Below are 20,670 nucleotides of genomic sequence, written 5' to 3'. Positions count from 1 at the left end.
ACCCCCTTATATATGGAATAATTTCTGTCCGTTTTAAGTTTTAATGTTGCTCCTTACTTTCAGTTAAAAAAAAAACTTTTGGTTTGATTTCTGATTATTTTTCAAATATTGCGGGTTAGACTACTTTCGGGTCTCATTAGACTACTTTCATTCAAACAAGACTTACTTTTTATTTAATTCTTGATCGTTTTTCAAATCAATTCAGAAGATCTACCTCCTCAAAAACTTTTCCTGGAAATCCCCCACTCTCAATGGAAAGTTCCTCTTGCAGAAGACTCACCCATGGAGAATTTCTTCCACAAAAACCTTCTCACAGTGTAAATATCTTCCAAACAATTTCTACGCCACTGAAAATTAAAATTGAGTCGCCAAAGAGAAAGTAAGGCAAATAACAAGAATTTCATATAAGATTTCTGGCTAAGTTTCTCCGCGTAAAATTTTCCCTAGAAAGTTTGCTCACAGTGCTTCCCTTCTTAGAGGAGATTCTCCCCGTAGAAGATCCCATGCAGAAAATCCATCCTAAAAAAGGTATATATATAAATATATATATATATATATATATATATATATATATATATATATATATATATATATATATACTAGCTGTTGGGGTGGCGCTTCGCGCCACCCCAACACCTAGTTGGTGGGGCGCTTCGCGCCCCCCCAAGCCCCCCCGCGCGCGTAAGTCGTTACGCGCCATATTAGTTACGTGCCATTGTAGTTGTGTCCCTGTGTCCCACCTGTGAATATAGATAGATTTATATATGTGTTTCAAACTACGTAAAAATTGCGAATATACAACATTCTTGGCTTTCCCACTACTGGGAGCTTTCCGTTTCCAATTGCCAGCAATTGATCTGAAAATGTTTGACCAGAGTCATCGTTTTGCAATCAGACACGCATATTTGTAGTTAATTTTAATATTTTTACGTGTGCCCATAAATTAGAATTTTTCAGGCAAGCATTCATTTCGTCTGCAGGAGTTAAACTACGTAAAAATTGCGAATATACAACATTCTTGACTTTCCCATTGTCTGTGCATATACAAAGCCGTATGTACTAATAATGACGTCATATGCAAACGCTCTTTTTACGAACAAACAAACATGCATACACACAACTCGTTTTTATATAGATAGATAGATAGATAGATACAATACAAATTAACTGCGTAAAACTTAAGAATATACAACATTCTTCGCTGGCCAATTGTCGCTGCATATAAATAGATTGTCAGGTTTACCGACCCTCGAACATGCAACGTACAATTGTCCATGAGAAAAACAATCAGTATTAAGAGCTATACCACATTTTTCTAATGATTGACCTTGAGCTTTGTTAATGGTGATTGTAAATGCTAATCGAATTGGGAATTGCAATCTTTTAAATTGAAAAGGCAGATCCGTTGGAATCATGGGAATGCGAGGAATAAGAACAGCCTCACCCTCAAAAGGTCCTGTCAAGATTGTGGCCTCTATTAGGTTTTCCATTTTTTTTTTTTTACGGCAAGTCGCGTGCCATTGCAAAGCTTTGGTGGGTTGATATTTCTTAAAAGTATTATTGGTACGCCTATTTTTAGTTGTAGCACGTGTGGTGGAAACCCTGAAAGATCTATGGAATTTAAAAATTCAGATGGATAATTAACCGCTTCATTTGGTTCCAAAACTGTGTCGACTGACTTGTAAAGGACTGCCTGGTCTAGAATCTTGGTCAAAACAATATTGTTGATTTCGTGGATGTCTATATTTTTGGGTGCGAGAATCGCTCTTTCACTTAGCCATTTATTATTTTTATAATTTTTTAGAATATCCGGAAATACTTTTTCAATCAATTCATTTTTGGACGTCACTAAATTACAGAAATCAGCAGGTAGTTGTATACGTCCTGAAATTGAGTCTACTGGGAGCTTTCCGTTTCCAATTGCCAGCAATTGATCTGAAAATGTTTGACCAGAGTCATCGTTTTGCAATCGGACACGCATATTTGTAGTTAATTTTAATATTTTTACTTGTGCCCATAAATTAGAATTTTTCAGGCAAGCATTCATTTCGTCTGCAGGAGTTGATCTAGGTATTATTAAATAAAAAAAAACAAGTTTTTTTAACTGAAAGTAAGGAGCAAAATTAAAACTTAAAACGAACAGAAATTACTTCGTATATGAAAGGGGCTGCTTCCTCAACAACATCCCGCTCTTGACGCTAAAGTTTGACTCTTTCTCTCAACTCTTCTTTTTAAAACAGTAAAAAACTTTAGCGTAAAGAGCGGGATGTTGTTGAGGAAGCAGCCCCTTTCATATACGAAGTAATTTCTGTTCGTTTTAAGTTTTAATTTTGCTCCTTACTTTCAGTTAAAAAAACTTGTTTTTTTTTATTTAATTTCTGAACGTTTTTCAATCAATGCATGTTTTGATTTTGGCTCTCCGCAGAGGAATAATTTAGCATAACGAAAATATACTCTACGAACATATAGTTTCTGAGGTTCACTAAAAAACTGCCAAACCGGACAAAGAGAAAGCAGATGAGGTACAACTAGGCTATTATAAATTTTCGCAAGATTTAATTTATCAATGTGTTTAATATTAGATACTTTTTTGCTAAATGACTTTCTCATAATTTTGATTGAATGATTTGGAGAAAAAAGAGCGGGGGAGGAAGCCTAATTGCCCTTCGATTTTTTGGTTAATTAAGATAAAGGCAACTAGAACTTTTAATTTTTTACGAATCTTTTTTTTAGTAAAAGATATACGTAACTTATAAATTAGCTTACGTAAAGTAGTTTTGTATTCTCATGTTTTTATTACATATATGAGGGGGTTCGCCCCCTCGTCAGTACCTCGCTCTTTACACTAAAGCTTAGATTTTGTCCCAATTCATTAAGAATGACCCCTGAATCACCAAAGCCGTAAAATAAATAGTTGAAATTACTAAAAATACTTTAGCGTAAAGATCGGGGTATTAGGAGGAGGTGAGCTCCTCATATGGGTAATAATTTCCGTTCGTTTTAAGTTTTAATGCTGCTCTTTACTTCCAGCTGAAAAAAAACGTTTTCATATTTCTTTTTTCATTGTTTTTTTTTAATAATGCTAGTAAATCCTGCGCTCCCTTCATGGAAATTTTCTTCTACCATGACAAATTCCTCGATGGAAAGCTCCCCCAGCCTATCCCCCTATTCTCAACCCCTCCCCCCAACCAAAAAATCCTACTGAAAACGCCTACACACTTCCCAATAACCATTACTATATGTAAGCACTGGTCAAATTTTGTAACTTGTAGCCCCTCCCCCAGGGACTGTGGGGGAGTAAGTCATCCCAAAGACATAGTTTTTATGATTTTTGACTATGTTGAACAAAATGGCTATCTCAAAATTTTGATCCGTTGACTTTAGGAAAAAAAATGAGTGTGGGAGGGGGCCTAGATGCCCTCCAATTTTTTTGGTCACTTAAAAAGGGCACTAGAACTTTTCATTTCCGTTAGAATGAGCCCTCTTGCGACATTCTAGGACCACTTGGTCGATACGATGACCCCTGGGAAAAAAAAAAATAAAATAAAAAATAAACACGCACCCGTGATTTGTCTTCTGGCAAAAAATACAAAATTCCACATTTTTGTAGATAGGAGCTTGAAACTTCTACAATAGGGTTCTCGGAGACGCTAAATCTGATGGTGTCATTTTCGTTAAGATCCTACGACTTTTAGGGGGTGTTTCCCCCTATTTTCCTAAATAAGGCAAATTTTCTCAGGCTCGTAACTTTTGATGGGTAAGACTAAACTTGATGAAACTCATATATTTAAAATCAGCATTAAAATGCGATTCTTTTGATGTAGCTATTGATATCAAAATTCAATTTTTTAGAGTTTTGGTTACTATTGAGCCGGGTCGCTCCTTACTACAGTTCGTTACCACGAACTGTTTGATAGGTAATGTTTGCCTGAAATCTCCCGCAAGCAATATTAATGTGCTGCCAAAGGGTTTCAAATTCCCTCGCAAATCTTTCAAGCATTGATCCAGAGCCTCGAGCGATTTTTTGTGTGCCATTGTGCACTCATTCCAAATAATAAGTTTGCATTGCTGCAATACTTTACCCATCCCAGATGATTTGGAAATATTGCACGTGGGAGTTTCTGAAGAATGCAAATTGAGAGGCAATTTCAAAGCGGAATGAGCAGTTCTTCCACCAGGCAGCAATGTTGCGGCTATTCAAGACGACGCAATTGCCAACGCTATATCATTTTTTGATCAGATTGATGCCAGAATCAGTTTTATCACAAACGTTTTACCAGTACCTCCTGGTGCATCCAAAAAGAAAATTTCTCCAACGTTGTTATCGACACAATGCATTATCGTATCATAAATGTCTTTTTGTTCCGACGTTAACTTGGAAATGTTATTTTGTACATACGACAATAGATCACTCGTACTGTAACTTTGTTCACGATCCAATTCTACACATGTCGAAACAGCAGCGATACGGTTAGGTGAAGGCATTCCCAAATCCTGAAGAGGTTTGTTTGCCATACGTACGCACAAATCTTCTATAATAACTAAAGTGTAGTTATAAATTTCTGATGTAAAATCAAAAGTCATATCTGACGTCTCTAACTGTTTTCGATGGAGTATATCTTCGGACATTTTTGACTTATATTTTTCCCATAACTCTGTAGGAGCTGATGGAGAGCAAGTTGTTAAAATGATGCGAAACAATGCACGACTTCTTTAATAAATTCAGAGCTTGGCATGCACTATGGTAAGTGTCATGTATAGTACCGTTTACAGTTCTCAAATACTCAAAGGATGTCGGACCGGGTACATTCACCAAAAGCAGGCGTAGAAAGAAGCATTCATGTTGATTGGGGTGAACGGTGTAGAGTCTTCCTATCGTGGTATCTTTGAAGATGGTAGGTTGGCCGTCGACTGACTGGCTTCACTATGAAATGCATATCGCCGAACTTTTGTTTTTTTAACTAAAATCTGGTAGGCATTGATGACCTTATCCAAGTCAAAATCCCAAACCCAATCATCATCGCTATCATTTTCAGTTTTGATATGTTTTGACTCTCGCTGTCCAGGTGGATCTTCATCTAACTGCGCGGTTTTGTGTTCTTTAGCCTCAAGCCTGTTTCCTTGCTGTTCTTTTGATTCCTCGGTACGCTTTCTTTTCTGACTTTCTCTATCAGCAGCAAGTTTTTTGGCATAGACTCTTTGAGCATCCTCATCGGCTTTTGCCATTGTAAGTTCATCAGTCATTGTAAACTTAAACATTAATAGATTTCTACGTGAACATATGTCTTAAATATCTTGAATGACGTCACCGTCAAAGCAAAAATGACGACAACTAATTTCATGACGTCAGCCGACACAGAAACATGACGTCACCTGATCCACAGATCCACAGACAGACAACTTATTTTTATATATATAGATATATATATATATATATATATATATATTACTGTATATACTGTATACATTCCAAGAATAAACGCTTTATGTAAACAATGGGCACATTTCGTACCTCCAGTCCTTTCTCCAGAAAATGTGTGTGTGGGTGGGGGAGGGTCATGCTGTTCCCAGAGGCATAGTTATTGGACCTTTAAACAATACTGAACCAAATGGCTTTCACAACATTTTGATCGAATGACTTTGGGGAAAAGGGGCGTGGAAGGGGGCTAGTTGCCCTCCAATGTTTTTTCGTCACTCAAAAAGGACATTAGAACTTTTAATTTCCTTTAGAAAGAGCCCTCTTCCGGTCTTCTAGGACGGTTGGCTCTATGTGGTCATCCCTGGGAAAATAAAAACGAACAAATACGTATCCGTGATTTTTCTTCTTGCAAAAAAAAATAAAAAATCCATGTTTTGCCGATGAAATTTTGAACCTTTAACCTAAAGTTCTCTGATACCCTGAATCAGAAGGTGTTATTTTCTTTAAAATTTATTGACTTCTAGAGGTTGGTTTCTCTCTTTTTCAAACATCACGTGAATTTTCCCCGGCTTTTAATTTTTTTTAAGATTGATGAGTTTTACACATTTGAAATCAGGATAAAAAGCTATTTCTTTTGATGTATCTATTGTTTACCGAAATTCTGTTTTAAGAGTTTCTGTTACTATTGGTCCAAGTCGTTCCTAATTTCTAGTTCGTTACCACGAACTTTTTGATGTGTTTTAATTTAGTTTTTGTTACTATGGGCTAGGGGTCGCTCTTTATTAGCTTGCCCCTAAGGGGGCTACCATGGTGCATATTACTACTACTATTACTACTAATAACTCACTGCAGCACCAAGCCGCCTGAGGCCAACACAGCTACGCACGCTCCTCCTCCAACCTAATCTATTTAAAGCCTCCCTCTTTACACCCTCCCGGGAAGTTCCCATTTCCCTTAAATCTTTATTTATGACATCCTCCCAACCCAGACAAGGACGACCTGCTTTCCGTGTAGCCCCAGACGGTTGGTCAAAAAGAACAATCTTCGGTAATCTGTCACCCTTCATCCGTAGAACGTGGCCTAGCCATCTCAACCTTTCTTTCATTATAGCCCTAGAAAGCAGGATTGAATCACATTTTTCGTACAGCCTACTGTTTGAAATACGGTCAGTCAGCCGGGTACCCAGAACAATCCGTAGGCAATTTCTCTGGAAAACATCTAGTAAATTTTCATCTGCTTTTCGGAGCGCCCATGTTTCAGAGCCATATTTGACCTATGTCATCACAGTAGCTTCCAATATTCTAATCTTGGTTTGCTGACTTATCTTTCTATTCTTCCAAACTTTTTTGAACTGTGAAAAAACACCCTGAGCCTTAGCTATTCTACTTTTAACATCTTCACTGCTCCCACCATCTTTACTAATAATACTACCAAGGTAACTGAAGCTCCCAACCTGATCAATCTTTTCGTTACCTAATGTCACCTGTTCATCCTCACTTATTCCTAGCCTCAGTGACTTAGTCTTCTTAACATTAATTTTCAAGCCTATTTTAGCACCCTGAACTCGCAAAACCTCGAAAAATTCATTCATTTTGTCACACTTTCATCTAATATGCTCAAATCATCAGCATAATCTAAGTCCATGATCGTTTTTCCTCCCCATTTGATTCCGTGGTCTCCAATTGCCTTTCCTTTGCTCCTTAAGACGAAGTCCATCAAAATGATCCATATAAAGGGGGATAGAACACAACCCTGTTTAACTCCTGATTTAATACTAAACCAGTTGCTAACCTCATTTCCTACCTTAACCGCAGCAGTGTTATTCTCGCACATAGCACAAATCACTTTAATGTATTTTTCTGGTATACCATATAACAATAAGGCCTTTGTTAACGCTCTTCTATCAACAGAATCGAAAGCTTACTCATAATCAATAAAACTGAGGACCAAAGGTATTTGACAACGAAGGGACTTCTCAATTATTAACCTAAGAGTGAAAACTTGGTCGACACATCCTCTACCTTTTCTAAAACCGCATTGTTCTTCCCTTAAATCTTTGTCTACAGCATCTCTCAGTCTAAAAAAGTATCATATTACTCAGTAATTTGCTACCTAAAGAGACCAGACTAATGCCTCGATAATTACGACACTCACTCTTGCCACCTTTCTTATACAGTGGTTTAATTAAGGTTTTCTTAAAATCATTGGGTACTTCCCCTTTTTCAAAAATCATGTTCATAATCTTAAGTAGCTTATTCCTAACCTCAGAGCCACCATATATAAGAAACTCATTAATCATACTATCAGCACCTGGAGCCTTATTATTTTTTAATCCTTTTAGTACTGTCGCTAATTCTTCCTCACTAAACAAATCTTCCTTCACATCCAAGGTATCACAAACTTTTTCATTTTCATCTATATCTTTTCCTGCAACTGTATCTCGGTTTAGCACATTCTCAAAATGTTCCACCCATCTTTCTTTAACTTTTTCGTTATCACTAATTGTGGCCCCATTTCTATCTTTAACTGGGACTAGTCCGGATTGGCTACTCCCTTTCAATTTATTAACATTTTACTATTATGCCGTCTAGCCGCATCTTCCAGATCCTCAGCAATTTTATCCATGGCCTCCACTTCACATCTCCTTAGTTCATATTTTAATGCTTTCTCCACTCTCTTTACATTCCTTTTGTTTTCATACGACCTATCACTCAGATAATTCTTATACAAACCCCTTCTTCTCTCTATTAAACCTAAAGCTTTTTCACTAATATTCCTAGTTGCAGTCTTAGCACTCTTCCCTAGGACACCATCAGCAACTTCACAAATTGTTTTTCTGAAATTATTGCATCCATCTTCCACATTGTCAAATTTTAAACTCTCAAGTTTAGTATTCAACTGTTCCTGGAATTTTTTTCTCAAATTTTCATCCTGGAGTCTACCAACATCATAACTTTCCGGGGGGTTGTTACCTTTCCGAAATTTCAGCTTTAAATTTATCTTAGACACTACTAAATGGTGATCTTTACTTTCCACATCAAAAACAGCACTCCTATACACCCTAGTATCTTGTATTGATTCTGCTAGTCTTCTGTTTACAATAACATAATCAATAAGGTTTGCTGTCTCACCATCACGTGAATACCATGTTAACTTGTGGGCCATTTTGTGACCAAACACCGTATTGGTTATAATTAGGTTGTTATACCTACAAAAATGGAAAAGCCTAAAGCTATTGCTGTTTTCTTTTCCTACACCAAATTTACCTAGGCTAGGATACCATCTATCTCTATTTCTACCAGCCTGGGCATTAAAATTTCCCCAAAAACACCATGTTTCTACCTGGTACCCTGTCTATTTGCTCCTGTAACTGTAAGTAAAATTCATCTGAGTCACTAGTATCTCCATCAGTTGGTTCAACGGGGACATATACTGCTATAACTGATACCCTGAACTTTTTAGTCATAAAATGAGCAATTAGTATTCTATTATTAATACCTTCCCAGCCTAAACAAGACTTAGCAGCTTCCTTATTCATCATGAGCCCTACTCCCTGTCTATGTACCCCATCCTGAGTGTGCTCAAATTAATTATTTTTTAAAGCTTGATGTTAGGTTATTCATGAGCTCGCTCCAGCCTAAAATTATTCTCAAGCAATCTTTCCAGAAAACTGTGTAGCAAATATTTTATCTCGTTCTTTTTTAAGATTACCCCCATATAAAATGGAAAGTTCTTTGTGCTTAGTTCCAACTTTTGCTTTTTAACAGTTTGTTTATTTTCAGCTCCAGTACCTATTTCTGTTCCAGCCGTGCCTCCTCAGAACTGGACTGATCCTATGGCTATTGACTGGGGAGATGATGAGTCTAATACGGCAGATATAACCGTCGTTGAAAAGGAGGCTGTTGAGGAAATTGTACCTCTCCCTCAAGAAGTCCTGAGCTCATTTCCAGTTCGCTGCACTGCCCTGTATAACTATGAAGTAAAAACTACTTTCTACTTTATTCTTACTTTCCATTATTTCTATTTATTTTGTTTTCTCTATTTTATATTTTCTTCGAAAAAAAAATCTTAGCTACATGATTGAAATTAAAAAAGGCAATATTTTGTAAAGAAGTTCATTGTGGATATTAGTGATACAAAAAATTTCAATATTATAATCAGATTAATATAAGTTATGAAAGGATGCCATAGCAGCCATAAATATGACTATTGTTTTAATAACTTTCCCAACTGCCGAATAGGGTAGACGCACAACAGACAACATTGTATGCCTATTTCAAATTTTCAAAGATACATGTATTGAGCATACCAAGCCTACTGACTGCTATTCAGCTTACTTCAGTTTCAAGAGAACAAATTTATAAAAATTTTGCTTCAATTGAGCTCTGCTTCAAAGAATAACTTTTTAATTTCGATTTCAAGTCTCAGCATCAAATGAACTTGCTGTTCTTAAGTGTAATAAAGGGGAATGTCTAATCCAGTTGACAAACAAACAGATGATTAAATCATAGATCAATTTGGATTGCACAGACAATTTAAGATTGTTAGACTAATCGACGGAGAAACTGTCATATCTGGCAGAGTCATAAATTTGTCTGCATTGTGAATCATTACATTTTGAAGGAGTGTGGAGAAACTTCACCAGCCGGAGTTGCAGGTGGAGGTGGAGTTGCTGGAGGCTGAATTGGACTTTCTATTGGTTCCTCGTTGTATCAGCCCGTAAGAGCAAAGCTTTTTCACAGATACCTTTGTCGATTTGAATCATGCCCTTAGGAACTTAAGATACATATGCAATTTACTACGGCAATGACAATATCATAGTTCTTATTTCAGAAAATCAAAATACAGGGTACATGCAACAAAAACTAGTCTTCTCTTACTTTCTCAGTCTCAAATAACTTAACGGTCAGAACAGATTTTGCATGCAAAGCATATTTTTGTTATTTTTCTAAGCTAAAAAAAGACTCAATACCTCTTGTCATGATCCTTTTCATAGTATTTATTTCCATAGAATGAAGATAAGGGTTGATGCTAATGGGTATTCCAATGCGCTTGTGCAAAGCATTGGCCATTTCGTGACCATTTTGATTCTGGAATAGTACTAGGGACATGGTTAAAAATGAAAATTTTTTTAATGTTCGATCCCTTAGTTAAATATGGTGAGTTTTATAAGAATATATAATTTTAATATTCGATATTGTTTTGTTTTCAGAGTCAGAACCCTGATGAATTAAGTATTACTGAAAATGAAGAACTCGAAGCTATTAGTGAAGGTGATGGAGACGGTTGGATCCGTGCTAGAAATTATCGTGGAGAAGAAGGATTTGTCCCCCAGAACTATGTTGCAATTGAAACTGAGACATTACAGGCATCAGACTTACTTCAACAGCAAGTTTCATTTTCATCAGTAGACTATACATACAGTGATGGATGTGATGGACCGTGTCACGAGCCTGTGAATGAACATGAGAACCCTACCTTAAATGCTACCACAAGTCAAGAACCGATGCCTGTTAATGAACATTTTCCTAGTAAGTGACTTTGTCTTCAAGTTAGAAATTGTCGTCTAAATGGTAAATTGAAAGCACTTGCATAAGATCCTATTAGACGACAGACATAAAAAAAGAAAATAAAAGCATATACCGTTTTATGAAGACCGCACACAATAGTTTTCTCCCTTTCCCCAATAAAGCGTCTCCCCCCACCTATCCCCCCCAAAAAAAAAGAATATTACTGAGAATTCAACCTTGACCTCCTAGCCGTGATACCAAGCAGATTATATCTATAAGACAATGTATTATAATTCGCTACCTTTACGATTGCTTTTGGGGTCCAATCCCGTATACTCTCTTGTGAACATCTGAAAACCAACTGACCATGAAGCGCACAGAGGTACTACTACCTTGTCTACACCCTTAAGTCATAGCTTTTACATTAACAATTTTCATGCTGTTACCACAAGTAGTTGCAGTTGTAAGTAATCGCTGCCGCAAGTAGTCTTTAGCACAGTCGGAGTAGCTGTGGCAAGTAGTCACAGTCTCAAATAGTTGTATTCTCAGTAGCATTAAAAGTGGCCCTGGAAATCACAAGCTAATACCTTTAAACTTTTCCTAAGATATTGCATATACGCCGTTTTGATAACCTGGATGCACGTAAGGTCTTTAGTTTTCGTTCAAGATACCCCTCAATATCCCCCTAAATCTTCTACATACTTTGCCTTTTTGGCCACACCCAGGATCAAACAGTCCCCGTTTTCGATTAATTTCTGCATTTACAAAATGGTCAAACTGCATAATTTTATGTTTCTCACCCTGGGGGCTCTAGGATATGGTATCCTTGGAATCATAGTTGTCAGACTTTTTGGATATTATGAACAGGATTGCTTGTCAAAATTTCTATCAGTATTGAGGGGGGATTAAAAGGGCAAGGAGGAAAACTGGTTGACCACTGATAACTATTCAACATTCCTCTCGATATTTCCTGAAACTTTCAACTTAATATCCTTAGTTGTTCCTTAAATATCGCTGATATGTCCTTTTGACACGCCCTTCAGTGATACGCTGTGCATACAGTGCGTTTTGATTTTTTTTTTTTTTACCCACCCTACATTTCCTGGAAGTGTCTCCTTAATGTCCTAAGCTATTCCAAAAACTCAGGATCAGACATACTATCATTTCCCAAAAGCAAACCTTATATATTAACAATGAGCAACCTGCATAGCTTATATTCTTGCCCTAGGGGCTTATGTCATCACCAGAGGCATAATTCTTTGACCTTTATAATATTTTCAAAAAGATGACTATTTCCAAATTTTGTTCAGATGTCTTTGGGGAACGGTAGCTAAAAACAGCATGGTGAGGGGCTGGTTGCTCTTCGACCACTGTTAAACATCCCCCTCAACAAAACCTGAAAGTTTGAACATAGTGACCTCTACAGTTTTTAAGATATTACAGATGCGTCTTTCTGATAGCACCTTCCTGATCCTTTTGTCTTTAACGTGTTGTGATTCTCGCATTCGTTTGTCTTCTATTCGAAGATATTTTTCGTTCTTCATTGTCTTTTTTATTCGTTGGGATTCTTCCTGTCGTTTGTCTCCTAGCCGAAGATCTTTTTTGTTCTTCATTTTTGTTTTCGATTCGTCATGATTTCACTTTCGCTTGGTTTCTGGCTGTATATTTCTTTGTTCTTCATTGTCATTCATCATTACCTCAGAATTTTTTCCTTGTCCTTTGCTTTAGCTGTTCAGATTGGTTTTGTCACATTTAATAGTCCAGGTGTTTGGACAAAAAAAATTTCTTGATCAAATGACTTATTATTATCATAAATTGTAGATTTGCGTTTTTCGGGCCATCCTCTTGGTCTCGTCGCAGGCTTAGTAGCTTGTGAGCTAAAGTTGTAAAACCATCATCAATTGAAAATATGCAATTCCTTCGTGTAACACACAGTTCAGTTTTGATTTAAAAGGAAAGTGCCAAAATAGTAAATGTAGTTTATATGTAACGAGGACTATAGTTTTTTTATTTATTTCTTTGATTCGTTGCAATTCGTGAATTTGGCTATCTTCTAAGCGAAGATTCTCTTTTTGTTTATTTTCTTTTATGATTCGTCGTAATGCTTGTTGTCGTTTGTTTTCTATCCTCATATATCTCTGGACTTCATTTTCGTTCATACATACCTTAAAAAATTATTCCATGCCCTTTGCACTATCTGTTTGAATTGGTCTTGTCTCTTGTCATGTTTGATTGAATAGCTGTTCATTTTCAGCAAATGCGAGTTTGTGTTTTTTGTGTCGTCCTCATGACGTCATTTACATAAAAATTATTTTTCCAAATTAAGACACTAAACGATTTTCTTTCAAATTCCTGACTTATCCTGATCGTTTTTTTCAGGCTAGAAAACCTAAGGGTACCAATTTTCATAAGAGAAATATGGAGCTGTTTTCCAGAAAAATCCATGCATACATGTACACATAAATAAATACATACACAATTGTTCACTAAAAGAGAGTCGATAGATTCATAGATTGGTTTTTGACGCTCTTTATTGAAGTATAATCATGTCCTTTGTAGACGTATTTATATAAATACTTGAGCGGACCTATCCTGCCAACATATTCAACATTAATGTGACGTTTAAAAAAAAATTTCAGTAAATAATCATTATGTGTAGTGACATGGCGATTATCATGTTTAACTCGGTGATAATCGGAGTCTTCTCCACAAAAAACAGAGTTTTGTGAAAATTCTTCCTAGTTACTTTGTTCCAATTCGGTGTCATAACAACGACGATGGTACTTTGATTTTTCATCATCAGCTAAAGCTGTAAGTGAATTGAATAACCAAAGTGGCACTGTAATTATCCATTTTTTAATAAAACAACTGATATTTGGATTTAAATATACTCTTTACGGATACTTTCACTCTAAATCTCGTAAGACAGAATCGTCGATATTTTTAATTTCAGCTGAAATCAAATCGTCAATTTCTACTGGGTTACAACGAATTCTGTCACCAGAACTCATCATCAATAGTAAACACATGTACAATAGTAAACACATGTACAATAGTCCACGTTTTATACATTCAATTGTATACATATATGCTGACATCTTTCCAAATACTTGTCTTTTATCTAAATCATAGATTATTCCATCAATTTTTCGTTTCTTTCGAGCAACAAGATCGGCACGATCTTGAATTGCCTTCTCTATGATAAATTTATTATCATCAGATATGAAGGTGCCGCTTCTTTAATTTTTGGTCAATCACGATTGCAAGTCATAGTTATGAAGAAATCTGGTGGTCCAACGCGACGAACAATAGCCATTGCATCTTCAAAATGTTCAGCATATTAGGCGTGGGTAAATATTTATAATAAGAGACAATTCAGATAGCTAAGAAACAAACTTACTTCTAGAATCAGAATTTAATCCTGAATCCAAATATGAACCATTTGTTTCCATCGCAAATTCAATTTGCATATTCTTATATGATATGTTCATATTATATATTTACCACGCATTTATTCATTCTCGATTTTGCCACTACCGATGTGGTGGTGTGGAGTTCGTCCGGAATGAAGCAGACATTGGTCTGCCACTGGATATGGGGGAACCCCCTAACTAAACGCTCGGTGGCCTTGACCTCACAAGGTGGGTAAAGCCCACCCAAAGGACATTCAATAGTTAGACTCCCGTAGCTAATCAGGTCCCAGGCCTAGGGTCGGTTGGGCTTGCAACCCTCCACCCGAACCTAAGTGCAACGAATAGTGATAGAATAGTGATAATCCAATTCATGGGTAAACTTGTTTTATCAAGATTGTCGCTAGAATAGGTATGTAAGGTGCATCTAAAATAAGAGAAAAAGGTATGATCATTGACGGTCCATAAAGGGTTTAAAATTTGAATTTGGAGCGGAAATTAATACCATATTTAGATCCTGGATGAAATTCTGGTTCTAGAGGTAATTTTGTTCCTTAGCTAGCTGAATTGTCCGTTAATATAATGTTACAACGTGGTGATCATGTGATTGATGGCGGTATTATTACTTTTTCACCAAAAAGTGCATTCTGTTTCGCAGCTAATTCATTGGATATCGTGCAGCACCTACGTAGTAATCGGCTAAAGTAGTTTTTCGGTTTAGTTTTATCCATTGGATGCGATCACGTTCAACACGAATAAATACTTCGACAAGATATTGTTGGAATTGTCGTCCGCCAAAGCTTAAAGCATTAAAACCTATCTGACGCAGTTCGGTACAGCTTGAAGAGAAAGGCTCTCGGCGAGTTCAGGTCGAAAGGTGATAGGATACTGCGCTAATTCATGTCGTGTTAGATGATAGATGGCGTTTAGTTGGATAAGACAAATGGTAGATTAAGGGCTCCACACAATGGTCGTTATTTTTTAAACTGACAACATGTTTGTCACGTTGTTTTACAACCATTTCATTTGAAGGAAAAATATGGTCATTATTAAGAACAGCGCATACTTCATAACGTGCAGGAGGGTTGAACCGTCTCAAATCAACGCCATATGGTGCAGTAAAAGTGAACTGCGCATTTCCAGGTTTGTCATCCCAGTGAAGCATTACATTGATCTACATTAATTAATAATTGGGTTTAAATTTTTTCAAGACTCATTCCATTCGCCTTGTGGAGAGTAGGCCTATTATAGAAAAAGTAAATATTAAGTGGGAACAATGTTAATGTTACCTTTAGAAACCAAAATAAATTATATATTTTTTTTGCAATTCTAACTAGTTTAAAACAGACTCTATAATCATTTATGTGTTTTATAGTATTTTTTTTCACCTGCGTTGATAATCTTTGGCTAAGATTGGTGTTAGTCTTATGCTTCATTTGTTCATCAAGATCTTTCATTTTTCTATTTTCTTTTTTCTCACAATTCCTATTTTTCTATTTTCTATATATATTTCGAATTCTTTTTTTTCTATTTTTGCCTTAAATGCCTTAAAAGAAACCGTTTTGATTTTTTTCTTTATGTTTTGATAGACTAATGTCGTGAAAAAAATTGTCTTCTGATATTACTTGCTCAGCAAAAAGAATTTTGATTTTCTTTTTTTCTTTCTTTTTGGATACGTTTTACTAGTTGAAACACTAAAACGTTTTCGCAGATAAGACATGCTGACTGTGGCAACTCAGAAGCTGGTATTTGGTAAAGACGTTCCTTTTGCACCTTGGATGCATAAATATATGTTTTCTTTTTCATAAGCAACGCCTTCTTAATAGCGGCCTAATAACCTTGAGTACCAATGACATCAAACATGAAATATTTCTCCCATATTTTGTTAAAAAATTCTTTGGCCTATTCTATGAAACCCGTGATTCTTTCGTATTTTATTTTGGTTTGTTAAAAATTATTGAGGCCTAGCGGAAGTCCAAGCATTTTACTCCCAAGTCAATTCTTTCCAGAGGCGGCGATTCGGTCAAAGACAAAGTTATCAGTTTCTTCGTTGCTTCAACTAAGTAAACATGACTAGGTTGTACTTAAAGGGTTTCTCAGTCAAAATTACGATTAGGTGAAGGTTATCCTAAACACTTCATCTTGTAATTAGTTATACAGTATAATTTTATTTTATATATATTTATTAACTGGCAGTTTGGTGTCTGCACGCTACTTATTCTCCAGACTCTGTTTAAACCAGTTACAACTACCAACTACCTAATACTTCACTGTATCGTTCAAGAAGAATCCGAGTGGTTAGTCCCTTGGTCTAATTTATGCATTCTCACGCGCTCCGATTACAGCTACATCTAGTCTTTAGAGGGGAATTTTTGCTTCGGAAATCAAATATGTAAAGTATTTGAGGGGACTTCAGCCGGCATTTATTATAGAAATAAGTTTCTAGTTGTTGAATAGAATATTTTTTGCTCTATTGTTTGATACCCCACAACAACAGTGTCAAGTGTAGCAATCTAGAATGCAGACCCGAAAGAGATTTTATAATTATTTTGGAATTATAAAAAAATAATTCCAAAATAATTATAAAATCTCTTTAATTGTCGGCTTTAAGATTTGATTAGAACAAAATGTTCACCAGATTTTTATAAATCTGTTAAAATAAAAACCGCCGAAATCCTTAATTCGGGAATTCTAGACAAACTCCAAACGTTTAACATGGGAGGTATAGGAAGATTCCTTGAGTCTTAAGTGTTTAGGACAGTATCACAGTTTTCTCAGGGTTGCCACGCTGAACTACGAAAATAAATAAGTAAATCTAATTCGCTAAATTTAGCTACACTTTTCTTAAGTAAAAAATCAAATATTAACAATCCGTGTCAACAATTGTGCTGCTAAACTTAAGAAGCTGTAATCTGTAAGAAATTGAGTAAACTTAAGAAGGTTTAGCTTTCCCATGAAATCTTTATGGCTGTCTTTATGGATTCGAAAGGCAACTACACTTTCAAGGGAGAGCTACACCTTCTTAAGATGTTAAGGGTCTTACATTCTCCTGCTTGTTTTTCGATTTTTCACCTTCTTTTTAATTTGCCACCCGATACAATCAAAAGCTCAGAAATTCATATGGAGAATATTTTCATCAGCAGTAAAATTTCCAATCTTTTTTTATTTTGTTCGTTTCACCGTCCTTGGTACTTTAAACATATTTCCGTCTTTGTACATTTGTCTGTCAGAAAAACTCCAATCTACAGCTATTGAATGGATGTACAAATCTGCCAATATGGAAGTCCAATCTACAGTTATTGATCTCAATTTGTTTATTTTTCTAGGTCCAGTAAATGATTGTACAGCAGCCACACATTGTAGAGCATTGTACGATTATGAAGCTACTTCGCCAGATGAAATCTCACTGTTTGAGGGACAAATAATAGAAATAGTCCGTCGTCAGGTCCATGGTGTTGATGATGGATGGTGGGAGGGGAGACTAGAAGATGGTACAATGGGAATTTTCCCATCTCTCATGATTGAAGAATGTAACGAGAAAGGGGAACCTTTAAATACAGTAAGTTGAGGAGACTGAATAGATAGATAGATGGAAAAGTGTATTTTAAAGCCAAATATACGGTCATGAACACAGTACAATAACATATACGAAAGGCACAAATAACATAAACTTTGATCAGCGATCATCATAAAACACTTAAATGAAACACTACTTTAACCTAATAATAGTACTTAATACTTGAATACACGGTCATTGAAAAGAGCACTTAACACTTAGAAAAATACATAAATAAAACATTACATTTACTTTATATTGGGATTTTTTTTATTTATTTATTTTCTATTTAACAAAATTTACAGATACCTACAAATAAACTGAGGCGACGTACTACTTAAGGCACCTGGAAGTATCAGCTCACTATTTCAAAATATCCCTTCCCTTATCGTAGAGAGCCCCTGGCACCGGCTTAAGCAATGCATTAAATAATCCTCTTTAACTCTGCAAAGTGGGCAAGTGTATCTGTCTTCATTAGAACATCTTTCTTTAGAATATTTTACAAGTCTTGCACTAATTGGCAGGCAGTTAGCCCTGAGCATCCACAACGTCAAATATGTAGCTGGTAACTTCAGTTTAAGGTAGAACTCATGCCCATAAACCACCTTAGCATCCTTATAAAACTTTAATGCTTCTGATTTTTTTATATCTCATCACTCCATTTTTGGATCATTTGATTCTCTAGTACTATCTTAACCACATTCTCCCAAATTGTATTTATATCCATTGGTCATCTACCTTCATTCCAAACAAAAGAAAACATGGTTTTGTTTAAAATGTCTTTTATAGTCTCTATCGGAAAGTGTCATTCAAAATGCGGGACAAACTGACACCATTATTAAGATGTATGCTTTCTCTGATGCAAGCAATTTTGTGACAATTCTGCAGCTGTAACTTCCACCAAAAGCACAATGCCATTACATTTGTTTGTATTAATTAGTCTTAAATCCATCCATTCACTGACCTAGAATTTTAATATTATTTAGACTTTTTTCTTAGAAAAGGATTCAAACTTGCTTAAAATTTGAAAACTGTTCATTTTTCAAAGATTTTTTCGCCAATTTTAGACGTATTTTTTGTTTAATAGCGTGGAAATTATAATTCTGTAAATGAGAAAGGAATCTCAGCTACAAACGAATAGTAAAATTTTCATCATTCGTTGTTTGTTTTTTTTTAATTGTAGCAGTGCAGAAAATTAATATGCCAAATTTAGGATTTGGGACACAGATTAAGGCTTGGGTCCCAAGAAAATCAATTGCTAATATAATTTTAGCCGTCTGTATTTCAATCCGAACATCCCAAGATAGTATACCTGTTATATTTTTTTGCCTTAAGCCTTAACACAAGCGAGTATTTTCCCAGGTAGAGATTACGTACAATTCCGATGTGACAGAACCCTTGTTTAACTGAACCCTCGTACAACTCAACTCCCATCTAACTAAACCTTCATTTAACTTCACCCCCGTACAAGTCAATCCCCGTTTAATTCAAATCATATTGAGTTGAGTCCCCATACAACTCAAGTTCATATATGCCCCATGCAGTTGAAAAGTCATTTACTGAACCCGCCCAGCTAAATTCATTCAACTCAACCATCGTGTAAACAAAACCCCATTTAACTGAAATATCGCGGAACCCGTGCCTCGTTTAACTGAACTCCAATTTAACTCGACATCCGTGAAACTCAACTACCATCCAGATCAACCCTCTATTAACTCAGTCCTAATGCCACTCAACACCCATTTAACTCAATCCTGTTCGACTAGATTGGCATTTAAATCAACCCCTTTCAGCTAAACCCTCCTCAAATCAACAAATAACAAGAATATATTATTCATACCTTTCTGTCGGCAGTGATGAAAGTTGACTCGAATGAAATGGTCTTTATTCAAAGATTAATTCTTGTGTAAGAGTTTTTTTTATAATTTAAGGTGCTTGATTGTCAAACTATCCCCCCTCCTCTAAAAAACAATAATTTATCCTTCAGTCTTGTATATTTGAGATTAGCAGAATTTTTCATAACCAGAGACCGAAGACATAGCTGCAACCGAGTACAGAGAAAAAATACCGTTAATGCTGTTTCAGGAATGATAGCTAGTGTTTAGATTCAATTTCATAGCCAAAGCTTATTGCGGAAACGAATTTATCGAAATTTTAAAAAGAGCTAGAAACGCTGATAAATCTTTTTTTCTCTAGAACTAAAAGAGAGCTAGAACATTCTAGAGAGCTGCTTAATGCTGCTTGAAAGTTAATATTGACATTTACGTGCTTTTTATCGCTCCATCATGACAACAATATAATAAAATATCTTATGGCACCAAAATGTGATTTTAGCGTCGTTTCTGGAAAGTAAAGGCTTGATACCTTTAGAGGTCCATCACTCAAACCTCCATGGTTTAAAACTCATAAACGTGCGTATAAAATCAACCTCCTGAACCCTCCTCTTCCCAGTCCCATCTGAAAATGGAAAAAAATAGTTCTGAAAAAACCACCAAGTTAAAAAGAATTCATTCAAATACAAAGAAGATTCGTTAAGGATAGATGCTATTTATTTTAACCTTAACACCAAAATTAATTACGAAATCTATTTCGTAAAATCTTTTACGTCTTCTATTTCTTCCTTGTTTTTTCCTCCAGCACCAGCGGCCCAATGAAACGTCGTAGGGCATTGAAATGGGTAACATTCCAAGGTTCTCGGATTTAGGGTTCATTTTACCCCATCCATGAAGGGGTATATCTGTATAAATATATATATATATAAATATATATATATAT

The 20,670-nt window shown here is 35.8% G+C and overlaps 1 protein-coding gene across 3 annotated transcripts in view; it reads left to right on the top strand.

Annotated features, from left to right (window-relative positions):
* The window catches only part of LOC136031305 (protein nervous wreck-like), a 121,987-nt gene that overhangs the window by 84,514 nt on the left and 16,803 nt on the right, over window positions 1-20,670 (top strand). For all 3 annotated transcript variants that reach the window (XM_065710759.1, XM_065710761.1, XM_065710760.1), the window contains exons 13-15: window positions 9,202-9,398; window positions 10,632-10,950; window positions 17,666-17,898. In XM_065710759.1, coding sequence (XP_065566831.1) covers window positions 9,202-9,398; window positions 10,632-10,950; window positions 17,666-17,898 — 749 coding nt within the window. The remainder of the gene's footprint in view (window positions 1-9,201; window positions 9,399-10,631; window positions 10,951-17,665; window positions 17,899-20,670) is intronic.

This window comes from Artemia franciscana, chromosome 9 (genome assembly GCF_032884065.1).
Source record: "Artemia franciscana chromosome 9, ASM3288406v1, whole genome shotgun sequence".
NCBI classification, from domain to species: Eukaryota; Metazoa; Arthropoda; class Branchiopoda; order Anostraca; family Artemiidae; genus Artemia; species Artemia franciscana.
The sequence above is the reverse complement of the archived record's forward strand: the minus strand, read 5'-3'. Positions and strand labels throughout refer to the sequence as shown.